The sequence below is a fragment of the Aedes albopictus genome, chromosome 2 (genome assembly GCF_035046485.1).
Source record: "Aedes albopictus strain Foshan chromosome 2, AalbF5, whole genome shotgun sequence".
Lineage (NCBI taxonomy): Eukaryota > Metazoa > Arthropoda > Insecta > Diptera > Culicidae > Aedes > Aedes albopictus.
In genome coordinates, this window is record NC_085137.1 from 431,131,085 (window position 1) to 431,158,943 (window position 27,859).

At 38.9% G+C, this 27,859-nt stretch overlaps 1 protein-coding gene across 1 annotated transcript; it reads left to right on the forward strand.

Annotated features, from left to right (window-relative positions):
• The first annotated feature begins 3,091 nt into the window (after positions 1–3,091).
• LOC109426933 (uncharacterized) lies at positions 3,092–25,950 on the forward strand. Its single transcript, XM_019702500.3, has 4 exons — positions 3,092–3,637; positions 24,162–24,348; positions 24,423–24,594; positions 24,746–25,950. Exons 1-4 carry the CDS (start codon positions 3,584–3,586, stop codon positions 25,596–25,598), a joined length of 1,266 nt encoding a protein of 421 aa, XP_019558045.2. The 5' UTR covers positions 3,092–3,583; the 3' UTR covers positions 25,599–25,950.
• Positions 25,951–27,859: the final 1,909 nt, after the last annotated feature.

A 27,859-nucleotide genomic window follows, 5' to 3' on the forward strand; every position in this document is an offset into this window, starting at 1 on the left:
CTCACATTGAGCTCAGAATTAAGAAAGCTTGTATGGCTTTCGAGCAATGCCGGCGAACCTTTGGTACAACTTGGGGTCTAAAACCCAAGTATATCAAATGGATTTGTTGTACACAACTGTTGTTCGACCAATTTTGGCCTATGAATGTCTTATGTGATGGCAAAAGGGCGAAGTGAGAACGATCCAATTGAAATTAGGCCGACTCCAAAGAATGTGCTTAATGGCGATGTCTTGAGCGTTCTCTTCAACTCCCACGGCAGCGCTAGAAGCTCTCTTTGACGTTGACCGTCTACGGGTACTAAATAGGTGTAAAATCCTGTTAACCGCAGATCAACACACACCTCGTTGTTTCCACATTTGATGAATTGGGATAAAGTTGTCCTTACTCCAAATGATCTTACAATTGCTTGTAATCTTTCATAGAGGACACTTTCAACGAAATTCTCTTCCCGGGAAGAGCGGACATCTGGATATCTGGAGAGAAGTATTTCAGACGGCTTCTGTCCCGTAACGTGGGTAGATCACCTTATAATGGTGCGTTACGGCGTAAGATCTACCATAACAAATTTTGATCTTGTATTTTTTTTAGCTTTGTTAATTTAAATGCAGAAAAATTCCAAGATCACGATTTGCTCTACTTTTTTTTTTCTTTTACATGTTATGTTTTTCATTGTTAATAAACCATTTCTTTCAGGAGGATTCAGGTAATTTGTAATTATGTAACTGTTGTGAGCCTATCACCATTTAAAAATCTATAATTTTACTTTTTATTTCAGATTTGGAATCGAACATTCAACAAGGAATTAGGAAAGGAACCAGGCATCAACCAAAAATATTGCGTGCACCTGAACGTTGACCAAACGTTTCCTTTGAACTTTTTTTTTTTTTTTTTTTTGGATTTGTCTCTATGTACTTTCATAGGTGTCCAACTAATCTTCCTTCCCCATCCCTCAGCTGTCGCAAGGACGTGGCCAGGACAGCACTCGACCGTTGGAGGATTGCGTCAATCTTGTCTAAGAGTCAGAGATTAGTCCCAAATCTTTGTGCTTTGATAACGGACAGGAAAGATGCAACCCTCATAACAGCGATCCAGGGCTGTACCACCTACGAATTTGTGCGACTTGCTTAATGCTAATGCTAATGCTAATGCTAAGAAGTATTTCAGACGGCTTCTATGTTACACTGATGGCTCCCTTCTCAAAGGTCGAGCAGGTGCTGGTGTTTATTCTCGTGAGCTAAGGCTGTATCAGTCTTGCTCACTTGGTAGACACTGCACCATTTTTTCAAACCGAAATCTTTGCTTTTATGTGCAATCAGCACTTCAACAGCACGTAATGGGCAAAGTAATATACTTCTGTTCAGATAGCCAGGCTGCTATTAAAGCACTTACTTCGGCCAACTCCAGGTCGAAGATAGTTATCGCTTGTCGAACTCAAATCGAGGAGCTGAATTCAGCAAACGCTGTTCACCTGGCCATTCTTCCATCGCCGGAAATAAATTGGCTGATGAGTTAGCTTGCACTGGAGCATCACATGATTTCATTGGCCCTGAGCCAGCTATTCCGATATCGAAGTGTTGGGTAAAGCTTCAGATTCACACCTGGGCTGCTACTCAACATAGACAATACTGAAATAGTTTGGAGTCATGTCGTCAAACCAAATTTTATTATACTGAGCCATCTCCAAGGGTGGCGAAGTATCTTACAAATCTGTCAAAGCAGAATTGCAGCATTCTGGTCAAAGCATTGACTGGCCACTGCCAACTCAGCTATCACATGGCAAATATTCAGCAAGCTGAATCATTTGCATGTGGTAGCTGTGAATCCGATTATGGAACTTCGTATCATTTGATATGTAACTGTCCAGTTTTTGCGCTACTGCGTTTCCGAGTATTCGGTAAACACTTATTAAGTGAAACTGACTTCAGAGACCTGAATATTCAGGATATTCTGTTGTTCTTAACCCGCTGTGGTAAAGAGCTATAGACTCTCTTTCGCTTTATGTGTTATTACAGTGCCCTTTTCAGGGCACTGTTTGGACTAACGCCTATGCGTTAGTATCCTCTTCCAGGGTACTTTTCCTATTTCCCTACCTGTCCTTATCCCCATCCCTATCCTTATTTCCTTCCTTTTCCCTCAGGTAGATGATGAAATAGGTTATTGTTTTGGCGATGGCACAAATGCCCCAAATGGAGGATAACGTGCCTCTGGAGCCGGCCTTCTGATACCTGATACCTGATACCACAGCACAGTACCGAAAAATCGGTACTCACCAAAAGAGGACGGTACCGCAACTCCTGATGATAATAAAGAAAAATAATTAGGAGAAAGAGAAAAAAAAGAAAGGAGTATAAATAGGTAAAGCAAAAAAATAAGTCGTGATATAATTCATGTTAAAATTTTGACTAATCTGTCATGTGTAGTAGACTTATTCTCAACCTTTCTGATTTGCACGGCATAAAAAAAAATGTTTCCATCTTTTCTCTGGAGCACTAGTTAAACTAGCCCAATGATGAGAAGATGATGCTTATGTTCGCGTATACAAAAGTTCTCAAACTGGGGCCAAATTACAAAATAATTAAAGAGCTAGTTAGAAATAGCACAGGAAGTGACAACAATTAAATCTCAATAGTTACGAAGAAACAAACCATATACATTAATGTTTGGTCTCACAATGATTTCTACCGTGTCATCTGGTTCTTTTTCGTTCTGTGGAACGACCATAAATTACGCCTGAGATTAGTAATTAAAACTACCTGTTCTCAACTGCGGGAATTCTTAAATGTTAATATTATTAGAGATTCTTTTTGATCATTCTGATCTCCAAACCCCTTTTACGTAATCAAAGGAAGGTCTTCATGTAATAAAACCACCGAACCATCCAAAACGGGTTGACAAAATCTATTTTTGTTTGTTCTCCATTCCCTAGCTCATTCTCACCCCAATTGGAACCCAGTCAGCGTGAAGAAACCTCAAATTCCATTTTAGAAAAGACGACGACCAACACCAAGATGACGCGTCGTCTTCCCGTTTGGCTGGCTATAGTGGCTAGTTAGCGATGATGAAAGAACTCACTTTCTTACGCCGCCGTCCGTCATTCTATTAGCAAGTACCTTTTTTGAATGGCGCACGTTGTTTTGTTGCGCGCATCTCAGTGTCTCATCGCGAAAAGTTGCGAAAAAAGGTGATTTGACTGAAGTTTTATGGGAGATCCGGGCACAGACAGCCCGAACCGCTTTCATATACGCATTATAAATACAATTGTCAAACGGATGGAGTGGACCAGTCGAACAGTGAGTGTACTTCCGCAAACAGGACCAGTAGTCGTCGGTGACAGTTTTCGTTGAAGGCCAATTTGGGTTTACGGACTAGTGAAATTTTGTGTGCGATTGTGGGTCGGAGCAGATCCAGTCGTCGGTGGCACGTGCAGCTTCCAGTCTGTGTTGGAATAAATGTGAACATTCGTGTTAATATTTTGCGACAAAAGGCTACCGGAGAAGGAAGAATCATTTGTCTTGGACGACAAATTGGAAGATTTAAATCGTGACTTGCGCGTTGATTGCGATCGGATTGTGTGCTGGGAAGATGAGATTTAAGTGTTGGAACAGAAGGAGCGGAATGAAGCTGTTGGAAATTGGTGTAAGTGAACGAAAAACTGATATCAAAATGCATGTCGTTAATCACTTGGAAGAAGATGGATCAAAATGTGAGACAAAATTGTTTTGCATATAAATTGGAAGTGTTCCGAAATAATGAAAAGTGCCCATGCCCATACACACCAGTTCAGTAATTAGAATGAAATAAGTGGTATCTAAAAAGCTTTTTTTTGGCTTAACATAATTGTTTATACTGGAATTTAGTGGGAAAATTTGTCCCAATCAAGTTTCTACACAATCAACGCAAATTTTGCCAAAGACAGCGACTTTTTAAGTAGGTTAGTTTATTCACAACCGTGCCTTGTTTTTTCAAGAGCGCAACTTGGAACATCAAATTTCTAACGAATAAACACTCACGATTGGTAAAAGTTAATTAATAAGATGTTTGTTAAATATGTTTCGAGTAATGTATGCTCTGGCACAAATTTCCCAAATAGAGGAGAACGTGCCTCTGGAGCCGACCTACTGATACCTGATGCTCTTGAAAAAACAAGCTGTAACTACAATGTATAGTAACAGTCAATGCACTTACTTCTTTTTCGGTTTTAAATAAGACCAATGACCAAGTTTGGCCAGCCACTGCTTGGTTTAAAACTGGCTAATCGAGTTTTTGTTCATTAATCTTTGGGACAAAATCTGTCTGATAAATAAATGTTGAGTTTGATCCTAAAATCATCTAAATTACAAGTTTTTGATTTTTTTTAATGCACTCTGATGAAAGTTTAAACTGGTTGAAAACCAGATATGTATAGAATTTGTATCAACGTTCTAGTTCTGTCATAATTTTAAAAATGAGACGAACCAGCCAACGAACGACTGACAGCTGGATAAATAAAGTGAATTGAATTAATTTCATTATTCAAAATTCAAGATGCTAATTATAGTTTATTTAAATTCCCTCTAATTGTCTTGAATACAGATATGTTTTGAAAGAAAGTAACAACATAGACGGCAATTCATTGAAAAAGTAATGGGATGCATATTAAAAATAAAAAATCATACAATCAATGAAATCATATAAGTCATAAATGGACAAAATTTCATTACATTCGGTTCATTGAATCCGGAGATATAACAGCTCAAAGTTGGCTATCGGGTAATTCTAGCTTTTTCTAAAATGCTTGCAACCTCGTGCAGAATAGCCCTATATTTTCCAAATTTTGTCCACTGATATACAACTAGTTGATCAAATTACAGTGAAGATGTGAGAATATTTGATTCACTTTTCAAAAGTTACAGCTTATTTGGCATTTTTTGGGAAGTGAAAATTTTGCCTGTCCTGATAAACAAAATATCCCCTGTGAATCACAAGGAGTAAATGTATTCACCAGTTCACCAAATTACGTTGAACTTATGGTCCATTACATGGCCTTTCAATAATTTGTTCTTGACGGCAGTTTTAGGGGTGGAAGCTCAGGTAAAATATTATCTCCGGAGCGCCCATTGAAAAACGCCACCCCCGGCGAAGAATGGCGCTTGAGCCATTGCACAGTGGGAAAAATCGACCCAAAAAACGGATCTTTTAACGCCGCTGGTTTAGGTACCAGAAGTTGACCATTTCTAACGTAAAAACATACCAGAAATCGATTGGTGCTAATTTCATTCACCGGACGGCACGGGAAGTGGTCCATTTTGCCCCATTTTGCTCTTTTTTCATATAAAAAGATAATCAAAATGTACTTTCAAACAACTGACACGGCTGTAGATCATTGAAAATAGCTGAAGGTGTAATTAGAAGTTCGTAGGAATCATAAGAATACATGGAAGATACTTTTAAAAACTTATTTTGCCCCATATGCCCCAACAAGTGTCGGATATTCACATTTTTTTCTAATTATGAATGGATTTTTCATGTTACTGACTTGAAGTTGATTTGTTTTGCATAAACAAAATGCGCTAGATCTTTTATCATCAGAATCATCTTTGAAAGATGTCCAATTGGCCCCATTTTGCCCTATTTTCCTGAAAAAAAAATGAGATTCAAAATGTATTTATGAAAAACAAATACTGGAGCGTTGAAATTAGTTTTAGGTGCAATTGGAAGCTAACAGTTATCATGCGCATATATGAAAGATATGTTCCCTATTTTACCCTACATGCCCCTTAAACTGCCGGATAATAACACATTTTGTATGGTTTTGTAATGTCGCTGGATGCAAAACATGAAGCCCTGGATCATTTTTGATATATACAAATGCGGTTTATCGAATAATACTACAAAAATTTTCTCGCAATGGTATAAATAGCTGTCCATTTCACCCCAATTTGCCCCAATTTTTGTCATGTAATGAATAAATCAATCGGCCCTGATATTTTGTCAAGTAATGAATAAATTAATTTCCCTTATTTACATTGGTACTGAAACCAATGTTATCAAAAAGACATATATATGACTTATTCTATAATTTCAGCTTTTGATGGGGAATTAAGGGCATAATAAGCATTTTGTAAAATATGTAAAATATGCTATACTGAATAAATAGGGCGTCTCAAAGAACCAAATCGTGTATATTTAAGATGCCTCATTTAATCAGTTGTGTGCATATTAGCTTAGCTTAGCTTAGCTTAGAGCTTAGACTGACTGCACACATCTATGGTTGCTATTCCGTGATTGACCCGAACCAATGACAGTTGCACAATGAATCAACTGAATAATTGACTGGGAGTGGTCAACATTCTCACTGTGCACGCTTCAGAGGCTCTCTTTAACGGTACAATAACGGCGCCGGCCACGTCCTTGCAGTCAGGTTGGAAGAGGGAAGGAATATTAGTAACAACCTTTGTTAAGTGAAGGACCGCGTTTACCGCTGCGACTCCACCAAAGGTTGCAGGAAGGAGTGTCTGTTAGTAGGGAAGGTATCGTTGGGTCTGGATTCACTTTGATAAGTAACATGACCTTCGTGCCATGCTGGTTGCCGCGCTATTGTTTGCTTCACGCGGAAAGCAAACAATCGACCACCCACATCGGGTGGTCGCTTAATATTTACTGCAAACGACGCGACAAAATATGCAATCTAAAACGCTATTATTCGCTTCACTCGGAAAGCATACAATCGATCACTCACGTCAGGTGGTCACTTAATATTTCAAATCGAACCGCGGAAGCTACTCGCCAAATATTTAACTGCAAATGACACGACCGAACATGCAAGCTGACGCACTATTGTTCACTTCATATGAGAAGCAAACAACTGATCACCCACGGCAGGTGATCGTTCAGTGTTGCTACAAAAGACGCGACACAACATAAAAAACTGACTAACTCTTGATCAATTCACACGGGAAGAAAATCATCGATCACCCACGTCGGATGAATACTATATGTTTACTTATCAAAAACAACAAAAAACCTACGAGTGACAAACTATACAAATTCTATGAAAACTGTTTCAAAAGTAAACATGCACTAAATAATTAACTTGATGCAAGTTATCACCTGCGCTAAAAAAAATCCGAAGGCGGAGAAAAAATCGAAGCACCGAAAGCGAAACGCGCGCGATTCTGGCTCTCGAGCTGCTGAGCCACCACACACTGAAGAACGCCGGCCATCTCGCTGTCACACATGTACAAATCCGAAGGCAGATAAAAATCGACTTACCGAAAGCGAAACGCGCGCGATTCTGCTTTAATCAGTTGTGTGCATATTTACTACAAATTAAGATTAAGATTAATGCTTATTATACCCTGTATTCCCCACCAAAGTCATATGTTTTAACAGTCCTTTCGATTACATTGGTTTCAGTAACAAGAGTCCATTAATTCGGACATAAGCAAATAGGGGAAATCAGTCATGAAGCGACAGAAAATTCGGGCAAATTGGGGTAAAATGAACAGCTATTTGTACTCTCCCGCGAATGATTCTAAACCTTATCGATAAACCGTATTTGTATATATAAAAAATGATCTAGGACTTCATGTATTGCAACCAGTGAAATGACAAAACAATAGAAAAAATGTTATCATCCAGAAGTTTTAGGGGCGTGTAGGGCAAAATAGGAAAAATATCTTTCATTTATGGGCATGATAGCTGTTAGCTTCCAATTGCAACTAAAACTAATTTCAACGTTCTATTACAGTATTTGTTTCTTATAAATACATTTTAAATCTCATTTTTTCTATGATAATAGGGCAAAATGGTGTAAATTGGACAACTACTGAATATGATTCTGATGATAACAGATCTGTCGCTTTTTGTTTATGCAAAAAAAAAGAAATTCAAGTCAGTAACATTAAAAATCCATTCAAAATCATGCAAAATTCACAATTTCCAGTAGTTGTTGGGGCATATGGGGCAATATAATCATTAAAAGGATTTTTCATATATGTTTATGATTTCTAATAACCTCTAATTACACCTGCAGCTATTTTCAATGATCTACGGTCGTGTTAGTTGTTTGAAAGTACATTTTGATTCTCTTTTTGTATAAAAAAGGGCAAAATGGGGCAAAATGGACCACTTCCCGTGCCGTGCGGTGAATGAATTTAGCACCAATCGATTTCTCGTACTTTTTTACGTCAGAAATGGTCAACTTCACGTACCGAAACCAGCGGCGTTAAAAGATCCGTTTTTTTGGATCGATTTTTCCCACTGTGCATTGGATGGAGGAAATAGCAATGAAGAGCCCGTAGCTCCCGGGAAGGTAAGCCCAGTTTCCCGGGTTAGTGGGTTAGTGTCAAGCCCTGCCCAAACAAAGCCACAACTTCAAGATCATAAAAGGAGACCTAAACGCTCACTAAAGCCAGGAGGAGGAATTCAGAACGACGACTGGAAAATTCGGCCATCACCAGCGCATAATTTCGAGGCAGCGCGCTGCAGCGTTGCCGGACGAGGTTATGCTTGACGTGCCCTCTTTGGAGGACTGCTGGAGTACAGTAAAAGCAGCCATCAACAACGCAGCCGAGAGCACTATCGGGTACATGGAACGGAGTCAACGGAACGAATGGTTCGACGATAAGTGTAGAACGGTTTTGAAAGAGATGAACGCAGCACGAGCGGTAGTGCTGCAGCAAGGGGCCAGACAGATCGTGGAACGCTACAAACAGAAGCTGAAACAGCAGACCCGCCTCTTTTGGAAGAAAAAGCACCGCTTGGAAGAAGCAGAGTGCAAGGAAATAGCACTGCTGTGCCGCTCACAAGAAACACGAAAGTTCTACCAACGCATCCCGCAAAGGCTTCGTGCCGCAAGCCGAAATCTGCAGGGATAAGGGCGGGAGCCTCCTTACGGAACTTCGACGAGCACATAAATGATTAAGAGAATGTATGTACGGGGAATCAGTAAGGGTCTCCAGTTAGCCTGGTGGTTAAGGCTATGGATCGCCAATCCGGAGACAGCGGGTTCGATTCCCGTTCCGGTCGGGAAAATTTTCTCGACTCCCTGGGCATAGTGTATCGTTGTGCTTGCCTCACAATATACAAATTCATGTAATGGCAGACAAAGAAAGCCCTTCAATTAATAACTGTGGAAGTGCTCAAAGAACACTAAGTTGAAGCGGCAGTCTAAGTCCCAGTGAGAACGTAGAGCCATAAAGAAGAAGAAGAAGAAGAAGAAGAAGAAGAAGAAGATGTACGGGGAATCAAGAAATCGGAGGAAATGACTATGTTGGTGCAGCAGAGGACGGGAACGAACCAAATCCCACGCTGAGGGAAGTTAAGGATGCCATTCCCCATCTCAACTACGGCTCAAAGCGGCTGGTATAGCAGCAGAACTCATCAAGATGGGCCCGGGAAAGTTGGCCATCTGTCTGCACCGGTTAGTACGCCACATTGCACAATGGTCCCAGAGCTGTATTTACGAAGACAAAACTGTTTAAGCTTAAACTTTAAACTTTATGTTTTTAGACACATATTGTGTTTTAAAAAGTTACTTTTTAATTTTCGACCCTATTCCTCATTATTGTTATGTTAAGGTGGTTCATCTGGTTAAACTGATTCAAAATTCTGCTGTGTTATAATTATATTTACGATTTCATGATGGATAGTGATGGAGCGCGTAATTAGAAATTCAACCAAAAAGCGGCGCTAGAGGTCAAGCAAATTTTAAATTTCATATATCTCAGGACTCTCACCACTAGAAAGTTGGTGTCTTCGACAATATTGTTAAGTGAGCCAAGGGCTTACAGTTATGGATCCACTTGTTTCGAAATTTCGCCACTAGGCGGCGGTAGTTACACATTTGCAAAATCATGCAAATTATTGACTTTTTTTAGTGAAGTAATCAACAAGCTGTAAATTTGTTTTCTTTGAACGTTAAGTCAAGTCAAAGATTTGACTTTAGATTTAGTCATAAATGTGAAAAATTTCATTTCATTCTTTTCACTTGATCCACAGATATAGCAATTTAACGAAGAACACTCAAATATGAATCACTTTACTAGAGTTGCTCTAACTTCATGTAAAATTATCCAATCGAGTCCAAATTTGTACGGTTCATAGCTTATAGCTCATGCTAGTTGTGCAACTGGCAGGTAAAATTTGAGATTTGGTGCACTTTGGAAAAAGTTACAACTAACACCGCCTATTGGCAGAACCTTAACTGAGGGACCTTAACCAACCTAACAACATTGCCGAAGACATCAACTTTCTAAGTGGTCAGAGTCCTGAGATATATGGAATATAAAACTTGATTGTTCACTAGCACCGCCTAGTGGTGGAATTTTGGAACCAGAAGACCATTGACTGTAAGCCCTTGACCTACCAAATAGCATTGCAGAAGACACCAACTTTGAAAGTGGTGAGAGCTCTGAGATATATGAAATTTAAAATTTGCTTGACTTCTATCGCCGCCTAGTGGTATTTACAAAAGCATGCTAAGTTTATAAATTGACTTATACATTTTCAGCAAGTTGTATCCTTTTATAAACTCAACCAAACTTTCGAATTTTGATTACATTTTCCTTAACAAGTTAGATATAATTGGTACAAATTTGGGCTTGATTGGTTAACTCTACACGAAATTAAAGCGCTTCTAGTAGAATACTTATTATTTGACTTCCGTTTATCAAATTACTATATCATAGGATTAGGAGAATCGCGAATTAAATTAATTTTTTTAAGTTTATGACTAATGGTGTTCATTTACCGTTGGAATCGACTAAAATATGTCCAGAGTAAAAAAAAGTTTAATGAAAACTTTTCGAAAAGTTCTAATCATTTGAATGTTTCTTTTTTTTTGCAAATTTGCTACAACTTTGTACAACATTTTGAAATTGTATAGAGAAGCAGCAGTTTTTTGGATAAGCCACACTAGAGTGACGGTTCTCATCTCAGAACTCCCTCCCTATCGAAATTTATATGGAGTGTTGACTTTGGACAGACACCGCAGATAATCAAATTACACGTTATACGGGAAAAATACATAGTATAAGACGCTGTGTGAATATGACACTTCCTTTAGTAGGATGCCTGCCTTCGGTTTGCTGCAGTTACTAAAACGTAGAATACACCACAGTTATTGTTTCGAAATTTCTCCTTAGCGGGGCGTTGAATAGCTTATTCAGATTGTAGGTATTGGATTTTATATATTTGAGTTTGATACTGTACAGATTTTTTCTTCCCCTTAGGCATACTCTATGTTGGCATAGTTTTTCAATACATATCATTAAAAAAATAACAATATCTGGGATAACTTCACGGTGTTACATCGATATGAGAACTTTAATATATCATTGAAATAAGACATACCAGCTGTTTGCTGTTCTTGTTAATCATTTGTCAACATCTTACCCGATAAACATCTCGGTTTCGAATTACACACTCAAAATCCCAACGTGCAATAAACACATTGTTTGCCAAACAAACTTGCAACTCAAAGCCGACAGCCGACTGTTACAAGACTTCAACATGCGCTGTGGCGGCATCACTGTCAACTGCAGATCTTCCTCCTCAAGATGATGTCAATAGCAAATAATTGCACACAATCCCCTCAAACCAATTGTTTCCGAAGAAATCCCGCTTCCAGAGCCCGGGTGCGGGTGGGCGAGCTTCTCGTGGTGCCGAAAACGGCAAAGACAACAATCGACTGACCCACCGACGGACGTCTTGTGTGACCGAATTATCGCGTAAATATTGTGGCACCTGGATCGGATGGAAGCGCTGCATTGGCGGCGGACGTCCGCATCAATCGCATGAGGCACGTCACTCCGAGTGCAAGCGCCGCCTCGAACCGGCAGTCGTCGATCGTTTTTGGGTCGATCATGCACGCAATCTCCCACCCACCCGCGAGTGTGTGTACCCGGCAGCCGGCAATATCTCAGCGGGATCGAATGGACTGTATGGTGGTGGTGGTGGTAGTCACTTGGAATCATTTGGCCTCATGGTTGATAGTTTCCCACTGACTCAGCGGGATGACAGATCATTTAATGAGGTACATTAAAGCGGCTACCATACCATCAACGGCGGGTTTGAACTTGGGGTTAATGGCCCCGTCCTGCTGGGTTTGGATTGTTTTATTGACTGGTGCTCCAGTAGTGGTTTGAGGTAACGTTCTAGGATCGCGATCAGGGTAAGGCGATGATACCCAAAACTGGAGTGGATACGTTAATGAACGTAGTCAACTAGGTTCAATCCCAACAAAAGTGGAAACTTGTTCTACAAATGTGGTATGAACCAAATGAAATAAATAGGCCAGATTTCAATGTTAGTGTGGGTCATCGGAACCGTTTTCTCAGATCAAAGCATTTTGGTTCCGTTTCGGGTCCTGAGTATCTGTGCAAAATTTGAGCACGATCGGTTGCGTCCACACTTTGCGCATTGCAATTGAAATTTGTATGGGATTTTGTATGGGAAAACATTCTTTTTTGCATTTTTGTCATAAGTTAAAAAAGTTTGTCTGACAATTTTTAACCGATACTATAAATGATAGCCTAGGATGTTCTGAAAAACTTTGTTGATGACCGTAAAGCGATCTGATGCTTGTGAAAATAGTTATAACCAACGAACCGCATGCATGTGTTTATGTTTCAACATGTAAAGGAATAACAATAGCAACAAAATCATGCTGTTTCGGCAAGCAATGCCAACGTTATAACTTTTTTCATAAGCATCAGATCACTTAGCGATCACTTTTCAGGAAACCCTAGGCTATGTTTTCACTTTATCGGTTACACGGTTTTAGGAAAATTCGGGCTTGTTATGAAAAAAATGCAAAAAAGTGTGTTTTCCCATGTAAAACCCCATACAAACTTCAAACGCCATGCGCAAAACGTAGACATAACCGATCGTTCCCAAATTTTGCACACATATTTGGTTCCTGAAATGGGATCAAAAAAGCTTTGATCTGATGCGATACCATTGAATTTTTCATTTTTCCATATAAACGATGACCCACTCTAAATAGATTGTTCGTATAAATATTTTTTTGCTTTATGTGTTTTATCGCCTACATAATTGCAATCGACTACAACTGCCTCTGCACAGTGGTGCAAGAGCGGTCGAAACCTAAAAAATGAAAATGCTTTTCACGTAGATGTGATATTTTTTTCAGCTTCCTAAATATTTCAACTGTCTAAATCTTAAATGTCAGATTGATTCAGTGATATTTGGCAGCCTCTTGAACGTACCGTGGTTTATGGCCTTCATACAAAAACTGTAATTATTTATTCACAGCTATGGCAGTGTCCCATGCTATTGAAGACTTTGTTTGCAGATATGCGAAGTTATGAAAATGCTGCCAAAGCTGCCTTAAAAGAGTTATCCTTCGTTATTCTGAAAAATTACCCGTTTTTAAGTCAAAACTGATCTAAAACCTTGTCTAAAACTATAGTAGGATGCACGCGCCAGCGATGTGGTTGTGCGATTTTGTAAGCCAAAGACCAGTGCTTTCGATTGGTGCATGCTTCACTTTGCGAAAACTTACCATAGATTGCATTATTTTCATGAGGGTTTTGAGTAACAGGTTTTGGCAGCCTTTTGTTCAGTAACGCACCACTGTTCAATGAATTCTTAGAGCTTATACACGGTGTGCCAAGAACCGTTATTAACAAATAAAAATGTCCACCCTAGTGGTACCCGGCATTCGAAAGATATACTAATCTAGTATCTCCTCTGAAAATTTGAAAATCTTTCATCGAGGGAAACTAAAGTTTTTGTGATTTGAAGTTTTTGAGCTATTTCTATAGGATTATCTTATATGAGTAAATATGCACGCACGGTGTGCCTGATATCACTATTAACAAATAAAAATGTACTCCAAACTCACACCCGGCGTTCGAAAGATATACTATTCCAGTATCTCCTCCGAAAATTTGAAAATGTTTTATCGAGGGAAACCAAAGTTTTTACAGTTTGAAGATTTTCATATATTTTCATAGAATCAGCTCATACATATATGGGAATATTGTCACACGGTGCTTTTCATATCTTAAACAAATAATAACACTGCTAAACAAAATTTAAAAAAAAATCGTATTATGAGATGAAAAAAAAAAAAAGATCAGGGTTTTGGAACCCTAGAAGTGTCATAGTGAAAGAATTTTCGAAAAATATTGGAACGGGACTTCACAGTTGAAGATCGAAGTTTTAATTGAGAACTTGGGTATTCAATTGATATGTGCATTAGGGGCTGTTCATAAACCACGTAGACCAAATTTTGGCCATCTCAGACCCCCCCTCCCCCCTCGTAGACTTTTGTCCATACAAAAATTTTGAAATTTGTATGAGGCGTAGACTTTGGCCAGACCCCCCCCCTCCCCCCAAAAAGTCTACGTGGTTTATGAACGGCCCCTTAGAGTTCCTAGGGTCCCAAACCCCTATTATTATTTTTTTCTTCTCATCCCATAACGAGAACTAGTGTTGAACGGTGTCATGAGTTTCACTAATTAAAAAAGTACAATAAATAGTCAAGCAACTTCTCTGAAAATTTAGCAACATTTTTTTTTATCTGTATTAACGAGATTTTTAGCCCTAGGCTAAGTTCATCTCAGGACGCACGCTTTACTTCCCTTCCGAAGGAAGAACTCAAATTTTGTGAGTTAGTCGGGAGTGGGATTCGATCCAAGGTCCTCGGCGTGATAATCAAGTGTTCTAACCATCACACCAGCTCCGCTCCACATTTGGCAACATTTCATTGAGAGGAATAGTTCTACCTGCTACTCGAACACAAATAATAATGTGGCATGCCGTGAACGTTGATTATATAAACTTTCAAAGAGTTTGGCACCGGTTTGTTTTTTTTTTTGTTTCAAGCACGTTATAAATATATTGGTGTCTTGTCGGTGAATTTGAAAACGTTTCATGGTGAAACGACAGTTAAACTGAATTAACAGCCCAATATTTTGGTATTCCTAGGAAGCTTTGTCAATCGTTGGTATAATGTTTAAGATATTGAAGCTTTTAAGGTAAACCTAAATGCTAATCGTTTTACTACCCAGCTTTTATTCGTCATGCTACTAACGTGTCTTCCGTGAATTTAGAAATTTTACATTCAGTAGCAACAATTATAAGCTTACAATTTCAATTCCATTGGATGCGTATCTACCGCTTTATCTGTAAACACGTTAAAAACACCTACTGAGTTTTGTAATAGTATCGCAAAAAATGTGATATGTAATCAAAGTTTTAGATGAGTTACAAAATATATATTCATTCCCAAGTAACACACATGTTATATAAAAGTTATGACAGCGCAAGTTTTGGTTGTATAGAAGTTTATTTTACGTTATTTCAACACAATGTTGGAATTACGTAAAATAAACTTCTATATAACCAAAACTTGCGCTGTCGTAACTCTATTATAACATGTGTGTTGCTTGGGTTGCGAGGAATGATTAACATGGGAAATTGAAATAATATTCTATGAAGTTACTACATTTTCAATATACTTTACAATATCTTATATTTTCAAACCACGGTAATTTGCGATCGTTTCAATGAAATGTTGTCAAATTTTCAGAGAAGTTGTTTGAATGTTGTATCTTTAGAATGGTGTTTGTGAAACTTATTAATATGTATTAGTTTATGATTTGAAGAGCCAATGAAACATCCTATGACAATATTCCCATATATGAGCTAGTTCTATAAAAATATAAGAAAAACTTCAAACTGTGAAAACTCTGGTTTCCCTCGATAAAACATTTTCAAATTTTCGGAGGTGATACCAGAATAGTATATCTTTCGAACGCCGGGTGAGAGTTTTGAGTACATTTTTATTTGTTAATAGTGGTATCAGGCATACCGTGCGTGCATATTTACTCATATAAGAAAATCCTATAGAAATAGCTCAAAAACTTCAAATCACAAAAACTTTAGTTTCCCTCGATGAAAGATTTTCAAATTTTCAGAGGAGATACTAGAATAGTATATCTTTCGAATGCCGGGTACCACTTGGGTGGACATTTTTATTTGTTAATAACGGTTTTTGGCACACCGTGTATATGGATCCACTTACGTAAACCACCACAACTATTATTCTAAAGGCGTATCCAGGTATGGAACAACTTTAAAACTTTGAAAGAAATAATTTTTGCTCTAATAATTAACTTACACTTTGAACACGTAGTAACATAAGCAGCATATTCCCGTAATGAATTTGAAATTCAACAATAAGGAATATCTAAAAAGCAATATAAAAATGCAATAAATGCATTACTACATTACCCATGCAAAAAATATCTGGAAAATAAGAGGCAATCAAATGATGAAACCATACGTATATGGGGATTTTTTTTATAACCGTAGGGGTTTGGGCCGAAAGGTCTCAGATTTTCATGAAACTTTTTCCACAGGCAGGCATGAACAAAAAAAAAATGGAAAAAAATTCAGGGTCGCCTATTTTCCCGGAAAACTCAAGTAGAATTTTTTTGTTTTCCCCTGACACTACTTACTTTGAAAAATCATAACTCAAGAACGAATTATCGTAGAAACAAAGTTTTTTTTTTCGAAAATGAATGCAAATTTTCTCAGAAATAAAAAAAAAATATGAGGTGGAAAAGTTTTTCCACAAAATTTTCCACCCTTGACAAAATTCATTAAGAAAAACCGGAAAAACTATGCTCGGACTCGCGGAAAAGTTTCAAAAAAAAATATTTTTGAGAAGGTAATTTTATAAGCTATGATCGCTGACATTTTTGGCCCGAATTTTGGCCAAATTTGTGAAAAATAACCACATAATATGCGTACATGATTATCTTTCACAAAACTTATGAAATAACCGTCTCAAAAATATTGTTTGAAAAATCCGGCATAGTTTTTCCGGCTTTTCTTTATGAATTTTCTCAACGGTGGAAAATTTTGTGGAAAACTTTTTCTTCTTCATTTTTTTTTATTTCTGAGAAGATTTGCTTTCATTTTCTTTAAAAACTTTGTTTTTACGATGCTTCGTACTTGAGTTATGATTTTTCAAAGAAAAGGCTTATATGGCAAATTTGGACATTTTTTAACAAAATTGACTTTAAATCAAAAGCGAAAAAAAAGTGCATTCCAAAAATGTCAGCGATTAAAGCTTATAAAATAACCTTCTCAAAATATTTATTTGAAAAATTTCCACGTGTTCGGGCATAGTTTTTTCAGCTTTTCTTCATGAATTTTCTAAACTGTGGAAAGTTTTCCGGGAAAATTCTCATTTTTTGTTCATATATCCATGAGCCTTGCCTGTGGAAGAAGTTTCATGAAAATCTGAGACCCGTCGGCCCAATTTGTAGGATAATAAAAAAATCCCCACATAACTCAAAAGGCGGTATAATTATGTGTGCAATTCAACGGCCAATTTCGTGCTGTCCGAACTTGCTCTTGCTCGTCAGACTCGAAAAAGGGATAACATTTATGTTTGCATTATACCGGGCAAACTGTTGAATATTTGGTTGGTCTAGAACCGAATCGATGAAATTACGACCTCAGTTCCTCAGGTTCTCTATCTTTCACAGCATAGCCCACACGATATTTTTTATTTAGGGTAATTTTCCATTTGTTGCACGACTAAAAATTCACCAATTGTTGCACACCTCATAAGAATAACATGGAGTGTGCAACAATAGCCCTTTCGTGACGGAGCGCAAAAAAGTGAAATCTCCATACAAATGGCTCAACTTTGGCTCTCCAGAACTCTATGGTTTCCCAACAAATCAACAATTATTTTAACTCATTTAAAAGAACTACTCTTTATCTTCCGATTTCTAGCTTTGACTACCTAGATAAATCAGAAATAAAAAATATGCGACAGATAAAACTTTTTCATGTTTTACGGTTTTTGTCCATTTTTTTGTTTACCTTTTTGTGGAAAATCTCACAGGCAACGTAAACAAAAGTTTGTTTACACACAAACAAGTATAAGTAAGAGCTGAACTACAGAAACAGTTTACATTAATGAAACAAAGTCTAAACAGATGAAAAAAATATGCAAAACTTTTACCGCTCAACAGCACAATTGTGCTGGTTCGTCACGAAAGGGATAGGCGAGGTTTCAGCTGTGCAACAATTGAAAAATTACCCTATTCATTGCATTTTTTGGATTTCTTATTGCTTTTTCGATATTATTTTTATTGTAAATTTTCTAATTTATTATGGAAAACTATGATTTATTTAAGAAAAATTTAATTTTTTTTTTGAGAAAATACACTTTTTTATTGCAATCGCATTTACGAAGTGTTTCTAACTTTAAAATGTTTTTATTTATTCTCTTTCTTGCTATAACAATAATTTTTATTACTATTCAAGTGATACTGTCAAATGCAATTCAGACTTTGGTGGCCTTCTCTTAGTTCTTTTTACTTATCTGTTTGTTTGCCTTTGCTATGGAAATATTTTTTGAGTTTAAACTGTTTGTTTTGTTTACATTTCTGATACTTATCTATACCATTCTAACCTACTATTTACACTATTTACCAAATTTATTCTTACATATACATATTTCTAATTCAAGCCTAATTTTTCCAAACACCGTATCTAACAAAATCCACCAACTGAGAAAGTTGAAGGGGAAGTTCACTGTTCCCATAGCAACTCATACATTGAGCATTTCAGAAACGTGAAAAATCCTGGTATTTTTCACAAATCATCCCCGAAGGTGAGTGATACAAGTAGTCCTTAACAAAATTCAGCGCCTCATGAGAAAATCACTTTTTTGTTTACAAATGTTACATACGCTGTTTGGTAAAGTTAGGCTTGAATTGTTTGTCATTCAGATCTCACAGCTCTGGCCTCGTGCTTTATGGCTAGGTTCTGCAATCTGTTACTGATCAGGTCCAGACAGGCTAGGCTAGGACCTCAGTTGTCCTAGTGCGTGTAGGGAGTTTGAAGATCATCTTCAATAATTTGTTTTGGACAACCTGCAATTTCCTAATGTGGGTCCTAGCGCAGCCCATCCATACAGGGGAACCTACAGTGTTTGTGGACTGCAAGTTTGTTGATAGTAGAAACCACCTTCGATCGCCGATTGATGATAGGATACAATCGTTTCAGCATGATGGCACTTTCCCCACTTTGTCGTCCACGTGCGGTCGGAACAGAAGTTTTTTTTTGTCATTTTAGCAGGCCTAAAAACGCACGACGTCGACCCAGTCGATTTCATTGTTCAGAACGTATAATATTGGGGTTGGCTTGAGACGATCTGTATTCCTATGCGGAAACACGATGACCTGTGTCTTGGCAGTATTCACCGGATCTTCCAGTTTCTCAGGGAACCCACGTAGGCGTCAAGGCCAGATTGCAGCTTGTTAACGAGTGCTCGAATTACTCTTCCGGTGTAGCTTATTGCTGAGTCAGCAAATAGCAAATAGCGAAAGAGTGCCCCCAGATGGAAGCGGCGGTTTATCCGAAGTAATATATAATCGGACCCAGAATACTGCCCTGCGCTACTCCAGCAAGGATAGAGTAGGAGTCTGAAAGTACCCCGGATACGCTTACCTGGGACATCATTCCATGGAGATAGCTGGTGATCATATTCACTGTGTAGGTCGGAAAATTCTACTGCATCAGCTTATGTGTCAGGCCGTGAGGACAGACATTATCAAATGCCTTTTCAATGTCCAGCAAGGCCATCACTGTTGTTTTAGACAACTCCTTCGATCGCTTGATCTGGTTCATCACCCGTTGGAGTTGGAGAGCTCCGTATGGACCAGTAGTCTCCGGTAGATTACTCTCTCAAACAATTTGCTTATTGACGAGAGCAAACCGATTGGTCGGTAACTAGCCGACCTGGTGAGATCCTTCCCCGGCTTAAGGATGGAAACCAGCTTAGAGAGCTTCCATTCGGACGAGAAGTACCCTATCTCCAGACATCGATTGAAAACGTTGACCAGAGTGGTTATCGCTTTGGGTCTAAGGTTCTTAAGAACAATGTTAAAGACTCCATCAAATCCCGGAGCCTTCATGTTCCGCATGTACTTGATGTAGCTTCTTAGTTCGTTTGCTGTTACTCTGTGATCATCAGGGAAATGATTTGGTAGGTTGGTCAAGTGATTTACGCTGGCCGATACTGACGGTTCCATCGGACTGATCATGTCCCGACCCAGATTATACGAGGCCAGGAACTGTTTTGAGATTGAATTGGCTTTTTCTTTGGCTGTTACACAAACTTTATTTTCATCTTTGAGTGGTGGAACGGGTTTTCAAGACTTCAGCGAGACGCCGGAAAGGCTTGAAGTAGTTGGCCAAAGCTTCGATGTCATTGTTGAACTGTCTATTTTTAAGTTTTTCGACTCTAGAGGCTATGATTTTGTTGAGTTTTTTATACAGAACTTTACGGCATGGACTTCGAGTTCTTTGAAATAGTCTTCTTATACAGTTACGTGAAGAGATGATTTGTTTTGTCATGGAATCAATGTTTGTGAACTTACTTACTATTGGAGTTGTAGGGATGAAATGGGCTTCCGCTTCACCAATGGCATTGGTGAGTTCTTGGAGAACGCTGTCGATGTCGTCTGTGGTCATGAGAGCTGGGTTCTCGGCGATCCGATTTTCAACGGATCGTTGCAGTTGGGACCACTTCGCATGGTGTTCATTCCTCCGCCGGTGCAGTTGACTACAGTTGATTTCCCGTTCCACCTCGAAAACCACCGCACCGGTTGACGGGCGTTCAGATCACCAGCAAGAATAAACCTACAGGGGATAGACAAAATGATCGGGACAGGCAAAATTTTCACATTCCAAAAAATGTTCAACTAGCTGTAACTTTTCGAAAAGTGCATATTCTCAAATTTTTACTGTGAGTTCTTCAACTGGTTGTGTATCAGTGGACAAAATTTGGAAAAGATTGGACAATTCTTTACGAAGTTATAAAGATTTTTAAAAAAGATAAAATTATCCGATAGCCAACTTTGAGCTGTTATATCTCCGGAATTATTGAACAGATTGCAATGAAATTTTGACCATTCCTGACTTATATAATGAGCTCTGGAAAACATTTGACTCAACTTGAAATTTTTAACAAGCGAAAAAATTATAGTAATTTTATTTTTTTCACGATTTTTTAGTAAATTGGTCTATTTTTAATATGCATCCCATTACTTTTTCAATTTATTGGCGGTTATGTTGTTACTTTCCTTCAAAACGCATTTATATATAAGTCAATTAGAGGGAAACTAAATGAACTATAATTTGCATCTTGAATTTTGAAACGATGTTAAAGTTTTGGGCAATTTGGTGTTTTATTAGAAACATAATCTAATCGTTATAATTTTCTTCCGTGTTTAGAATATTAAGTTAATGGTTTTTCATAGCTCATTATATAAGTCATAAATGGTCAAAATTTCATTGCATTCGGTTCATTGAATCCGGAGATATAACAGCTCAAAGTTGGCTATCGGATAATTTGACCTTTTTGAAAAATCTTTATAACTTCGTGGAGAATTGTCCGATCTTTTTCAAATTTTGTCCACTGATACACAACTAGTTGAGGAATTTACAGTAAAAATTTGAAAATATTTGATGCACTTTTCGAAAAGTTACAGCTAATTGAACATTTTTTGAAAAATGAAAATTTTGCCTGTCCCGATCATTTTGTCTATCCCCTGTAACTTGCCGACGAGTTAACTTCTGGATTTCATTCTTCAGTCGCTTGGCACTACCATCCGAGGGCTTGGACTGTAGCGGACAGTAGGCAGCGATTTCTTCGATGGGTCTGTCAGGTGTTTGCAACTCGATGGCATTCAAGTCCCTTACGAATGGCGATAACTACTCCTCCACCATTTTGGTCACAGAAACTTCTGCATACGAATCAGATGCGGCAGCCACTAGACCAACAAGCACGTCTTTGTTGGTTCCATTTCAAACCCCGAGGAGTAAGAGCTGTACTCGTGTCCTCTCATCCAAAGCACTGTCACTTAGTTTATGCACAAAATTAACTGTTTTTATGTTCTTTAAAAAATATAACTTTTATGCCATGGGGTCCCAGTCCATGGCATAACAATGGTTCGAGTATTAAGGCGAAACTGGAAGCATTTCCTCATTTTTTGATTTTTGATTTTTTATTAAATAACGAAGCAATATTTTCAAAATCGGTTTTCGTGCACATGTAGAGTATGGATTAGGGTATCTTCTGATTTTTTTACGCGGTAGAAAATGTTTTTCGTTTTGGCGGAAACCATTTTTGAACAAAATTTCACTAAAAAATGGTTTCTGCAAAAATGAAAAACATTTTCTACTGCGTAAAAAAATTCAGAAGATACCCTGATCCATATTCTACATGTGCACGAAAACCGATTTTGAAAATATTGCTTCGTTATTTAATAAAATATCAAAAATCAAAAAAATGAGTTTCGCTTTAAAAGCTGCTGTTTTGTATGAAACCGTGTAGTTGTCTTCTGTGCATTTTTTCACTACTAGCTGTCCCGGCAAACGTCGTACTGCCTGCACTACTGTGTTTTTGCCATTCAGCTCCCCAGAGAAGTCCCACACAACTTCATCTGTATGAGAGCCGCCCTTTCCAGAGATCGAAGCAGTCTCACACTATGCTAAGAGCTTTCCTCGGCCTCAAAAGTACCAACATGCTGGACGACAACTTTGCCGGAATCTGCATAGTCTCCATTCTTGTTTATTTTTCACTGCTGCTATCTCCATTCACCAGTCGTCACCGATTTCGAATATGATTCATTCTCCACTACTATATCACTTTTTCCCAATGTCAAAAAAACTTTTCCAAAATGCACAAAATCCTAATATTTACAAATCAAAAAATTTTAAGACGTATCACTAATTCCACAATATGAAATTTTAAAACCATGATGTTGTTTTTTACAGCCTGCACATGTAATTTGTTCTAAAATTTCACTTTGGGACAATCCTAGTCTAGTCTAGTCTAGTCTAGTCTACACATACACAGCCATTCATTGAAAGAATCCTGGAAAATGATAGAATCGACTACTTCTATCATTTTTCTTGTCATTATCAATGCTTGCAGCACATCGGAGATGTAGTACAAGAATTGAAGCGGCCAGGCCTACTGTGCAGCGTCTTGATGTGGACATTGATGCCACAATAAAGCTATAGAACGGGGACATCTCGTACCAACCGCTCAGCATAGTATGTAGTATGAATGTTAATTAAATTCGTTGGGAGTGACTTTGCTAAGAAGGTTAATGTCACTCCGTCGGTGCTCTTCTTCCTGGGATGGGACATAGGAATTTGAGCCTCATGTCCAAGCTCGAAAGCCTAGGCTTAAGCGCCATTACTCGCTCTCTGAAACGAGAAAAAGTATGATGACCCACTCCCCAATTATGGTACAGGATGAAATATGTCACATTATAAGAAACAGAAAAGTATTATAGCAATCACTACAGAAAAGTTGAAAAAAGGGTAAAACACTATAATGAATTTAAAAAAAAAAAAACAACAACAACAACCGTGGGCATCACCACGGTCGAGCAGCACACTGCATCTGAGTACAACCAGCGGGGCGTGTCCATCACGTGTTGTCACATATATTGATCCATTATCAATATGTTTCACAATTATTTTACTCAAAACAAATCAAATAAGAAAGATCTCACCGGTTGTAATGATGAATGTCCAAAAGGTGTAGCAACGGCCACACGTCAATTCTAACTTCTAGCATTCCATCGGCAACACCATGGCAAGCGGAATTCCGAATCCACTTGGACCTTTGACCTTCCACTGTTTCTTCCGCGTTGCAGCAGCTTCTCCACAAAAGCGTAATAACTTGCTTCTTAGCACAACAATTGAGTATGTTCATTCATTAACCAATGGACTGCCAGCCAAAAATACCAACACAAAAGCGGAAAATAATTCGTGCACTGAATGCACCAGTGAGGTCCTTGCGTCCTCAGCTGAACAACATTTGATAGGTATTTAAATCCAGGATATTCAGAGCCTTAATCGATATGAAATTTCGCTGTGTAAAAGTACAAAATTCACGAGAACGAAAAAAAAAACCGTGACAGATAAATTTTGATTCACGTCCGCACGCACTGCCTACTACGATCGAATCCAAAATTTTATATTCTAAAATTTCACTTTGGGACAATCCTTGGCTAAAACCTGCAGAAATAAACTTCGGTTGCTTAGAGGATCGTTACTACATAGTAACATCAAAACTGCGTCTTTTTTTCTTATTTCGCAGATTACCCTTACGCTGGTCTTCGCCTGTACGTATGCAAGCGTCAACGGCAGCAGTACCCTTGATGTCGTCACGCAGCATCCACCGACAAAACATCGCACGGCGCGACTTGTACGCGAGTTCCCCAATTCCGTTGAATCACGTTTGCAAAGTATCGAATACCCGTCGTACAACATCCCCAACCCGTACGGTAATGAGCATTGGTGAAATTGAGCGGTTTTGGAACTGAATATGATACGTATGATCTTTGTTTTTCATTTTCAGGTCCCGGAACTTACGCCTTTGGGTATGAAATCGAGGATCCACAGACGGGAAATGTACAATTTAGAGACGAAGAAAAGCTGCAGAATGGTACCGTTCGAGGATCATATGGGTACATGCAACCGGATGGCAGTGTGATCATCACGCGGTTTTTGGCGGATTTGTTTGGATATCGGTAAATTAACTGAGTCGTATTGATTTTGAACCTACTTTTTAAATAAACCAAATAATGCAATTCGTTACTAAAAACAATTTGTTGAATTGTCTGATATACTATTCAATAACTTACTATCAAATAAAATGTTCTCCATTCAATTCCATTCCAGTGCAACTACTGAAATTCGGCGAGCGGATGGACAAACAGTAGCTTCCTTTCCTGGTCGCTCTCCAGTAACCTACAACCCAGCACTAAATCCGGACTTCATTGATCCCCAATATAGCGCTGCAATTCTTGGTCACATCAAAAACCAACAGTTCAACCCGTCGCAAGGACTGATTCAATATCCCGGCGGGATTCCTCAAACATCGCCATACCCTTTGCAAGATCTGCAGATCAATCCCAATGGACCCCTTCCGTATGATGCTCCAATGAACGGAAACGTGTTCTCCAATTTCTTCAGCCAGTTTCCATCCAACTTGAGCCCCTCCAACATCTACAATAATCTGCACTCCACCTTCCCGAACATCGTCCCCCAACAAAACCCGCTGAACACATTCGCCACCAACGTCCAGAACGGTTTCCAACAGTTCACCCAGAACAACCCATTAGGAAACTTCGTCAGCAATGCTCAGTCCCAGTTCCAGCAGAACAATCCATTCGCAGGTTGGTTCAACGGCAACCGATTCGGCCAGCAACAACAGCAGCAACAGCAGCAAATTCAACAGTCACCTCAGCTGTTCTTACAGCAACAACAACAGCAACCACTGGGCTTCTCCGGATTGACCGGATTTGGTGCGTCCAACTATCTGCAAAACCATAGAATTCCGACTACGAAGCGACGACGCATTGGAACCACCAAGCGCAGGAAGCATGGTCTGAAGACGCGAGACGATACCGACGACTGGTTGGAGGAGTTTTTGGAGAGTCGGAAGCGGGAGATGATCTACGGGTTGACGACGACCACTCCGGAATCGGTTCTATTGGAGAAGGTTACCAATGCCAGCAAAGTGAAGGCGTGAGGTGAAGTGCGGTGTTTTTTTTAATAAGATTATTTATTGAAATCTATTTATTGACCCATAATTTATTGAACTATTGAATTGTAAGCCAAAATAAACAAAAGTTTGTTTAGAATATAGGAGGTACGATACATTTTGAGGGGGAGACCATTTCAGAAAGTGTAGGTATGGGAAAACCCACGGTGAAGAAGCAAGAAGCGATGAAAATCTTCAATTTTAGCGTGACGTACTTAATGGATGCTCTATTACACGAATTATTATTTTTTATTTAGATCTAGTTAGGAATGCAGTGCCTCTCAAAAACATCCAAAATAAAAAGAATCCCATTACTTTGTGCAAACTTTTATTTGATGACTTCTCGTATAGGTATTAAGATCTTGAATTCCAGATGTTATCTCTCATGTTATGGTACTATAATGCTAAACTTCTATAAGATTGAGGGATCAATCTATGGAAAGGGTACAATTATAGCTTTTAATATGCATCAAAGGAACCTGCTTCAGAGACAGATCTATTGTATTGAGTTCTAATTTCATCAAAATCATTGGTCTGACTTGACACCAATTAATAGAATGAATAGAAATGAATGAATAGAAAATTTTTACTGAATGCTCTCAGTTTCCAGCGCTGACAGTCCGGCTGCGACACCATCACTTGTATTCAATGCATCGTCTGTGCTACTCTCGGTTGTCAACTTTCTCAAATTCTCACCTCAAGCTCACCGAAGCATGGTAGTCAAGAACTGTCAAATCGTATGGAAAAATCACTAAAAACGTTAACTGTTGGAAATCGGAATAGTTTTGTGAAAAGTTTTTTTTTTTTTTTTTTTACTTATTCGTTTATTTGGAAGGCTCGGGCGCCACATGAGCATAACTGAGCCGAAATCTTTTGTTTTTTTTTACAATGATTTTACATTTTACAATTTATTACTGCCTTAAGCTATGTTAGTTTGGGAAGCCGAAGTACTCGCGGCTGTTTCGAGGTTAAGGATTGAGAAAAAAAAATAAAATTGGGAAGGAGGGATTTATGGGTTTAAAACTAAATTATTTGCTAACTTATACTAAAACATTGATGGGACAAATTGTCCATATCTGTAACGGAACCAAAAAGAAAGGACTTTATCGGTAGAAAACGACAAGAAGAGGACAAACGGAAGGGGGGTGACGACAGACAGGGGCGAACAACAAAACCAAAAGGCGGACAACGAAAACAAGGAACGTACTACATCAAACTCTGACATCAACACGTTTCAAAAACTGGTAAATCAGGTTCATGTATTCCAAATCAAGTCCTGCCAACACTTCTCTAACGGGTTTCTGTTGTTTTCCTCGGACCCGGAGAATTTCATGCAGCTCAGATCTTACCTCACGATACTCATTGCATCCCCACACGACATGTTCGATATCCTGGTAAGCTACGCTACATACACAGAGATTGCTTTCTGAGAGCCCAATACGGAAGGTATGTTCATTCATTTATTTAGTTCACATCAAATTCATGATAATACTGAATCAACAATTTGCCGCCATAATACTCGATTTGCAGCTGCTGCTCTCCATCCTCGGTCACGCCCAACACTCGCCAGATCACGCTCCACCTGGTCCGCCCATCGTGCTCTCTGCGCTCCACGCCTTCTTGTACCAACCGGATGGTTAGCAAACACCAACTTTGCAGGGTTGTTGTCCGGCATTCTTGCAACATGCCCTGCCCACCGTATCCTTCCAGCTTTGGCCACTTTCTGGATACTGTGTTCGCCGTAAAGTGCAGCGAGCTCGTGGTTCATCCTTCTCCGCCACACACCGTTCTCCTGCACACCGCCGAAGATCGTTCTTAGCACCCGTCGCTCGAAAACTCCGAGTGCTTGCAGGTCCTCCTCGAGCATCGTCCATGTCTCGTGTCCGTAGAGAACCACCGGTCTTATTAACGTCTTGTACATGGTACATTTGGTGCGGGGGTGAATCTTTTTTGACCGCAGTTTCTTCTGGAGCCCATAGTAGGCACGACTTCCACTGATGATGCGCCTTCGTATTTCACGGCTCACGTTATTGTCAGCCGTTAGCAAGGAACCGAGGTAGACGAATTCTTCTACCACCTCGAAAGTATCCCCGTCTATCGTAACATTGCTGCCAAGGCTTGTCCTGTCTCGCTCAGTCCCACCTACCAGCATGTACTTTGTCTTAGCCGCATTCACCACCAGTCCGACCTTTGCTGCTTCACGTTTCAGGCGGGTGTACTGTTCTGCCACCGTTCCAAATGTTCTGGCT

Coding starts and splice junctions, on each gene's coding strand:
- LOC109426933 (XM_019702500.3), top strand. CDS start 3,584: ATGAGATTTAAGTGTTGGAACAGAAGGAGCGGAATGAAGCTGTTGGAA. Junction 24,349..24,422: donor CAACATCCCCAACCCGTACG/GTAATGAGCATT, acceptor TTTCATTTTCAG/GTCCCGGAACTTACGCCTTT. Junction 24,595..24,745: donor GCGGATTTGTTTGGATATCG/GTAAATTAACTG, acceptor ATTCCATTCCAG/TGCAACTACTGAAATTCGGC.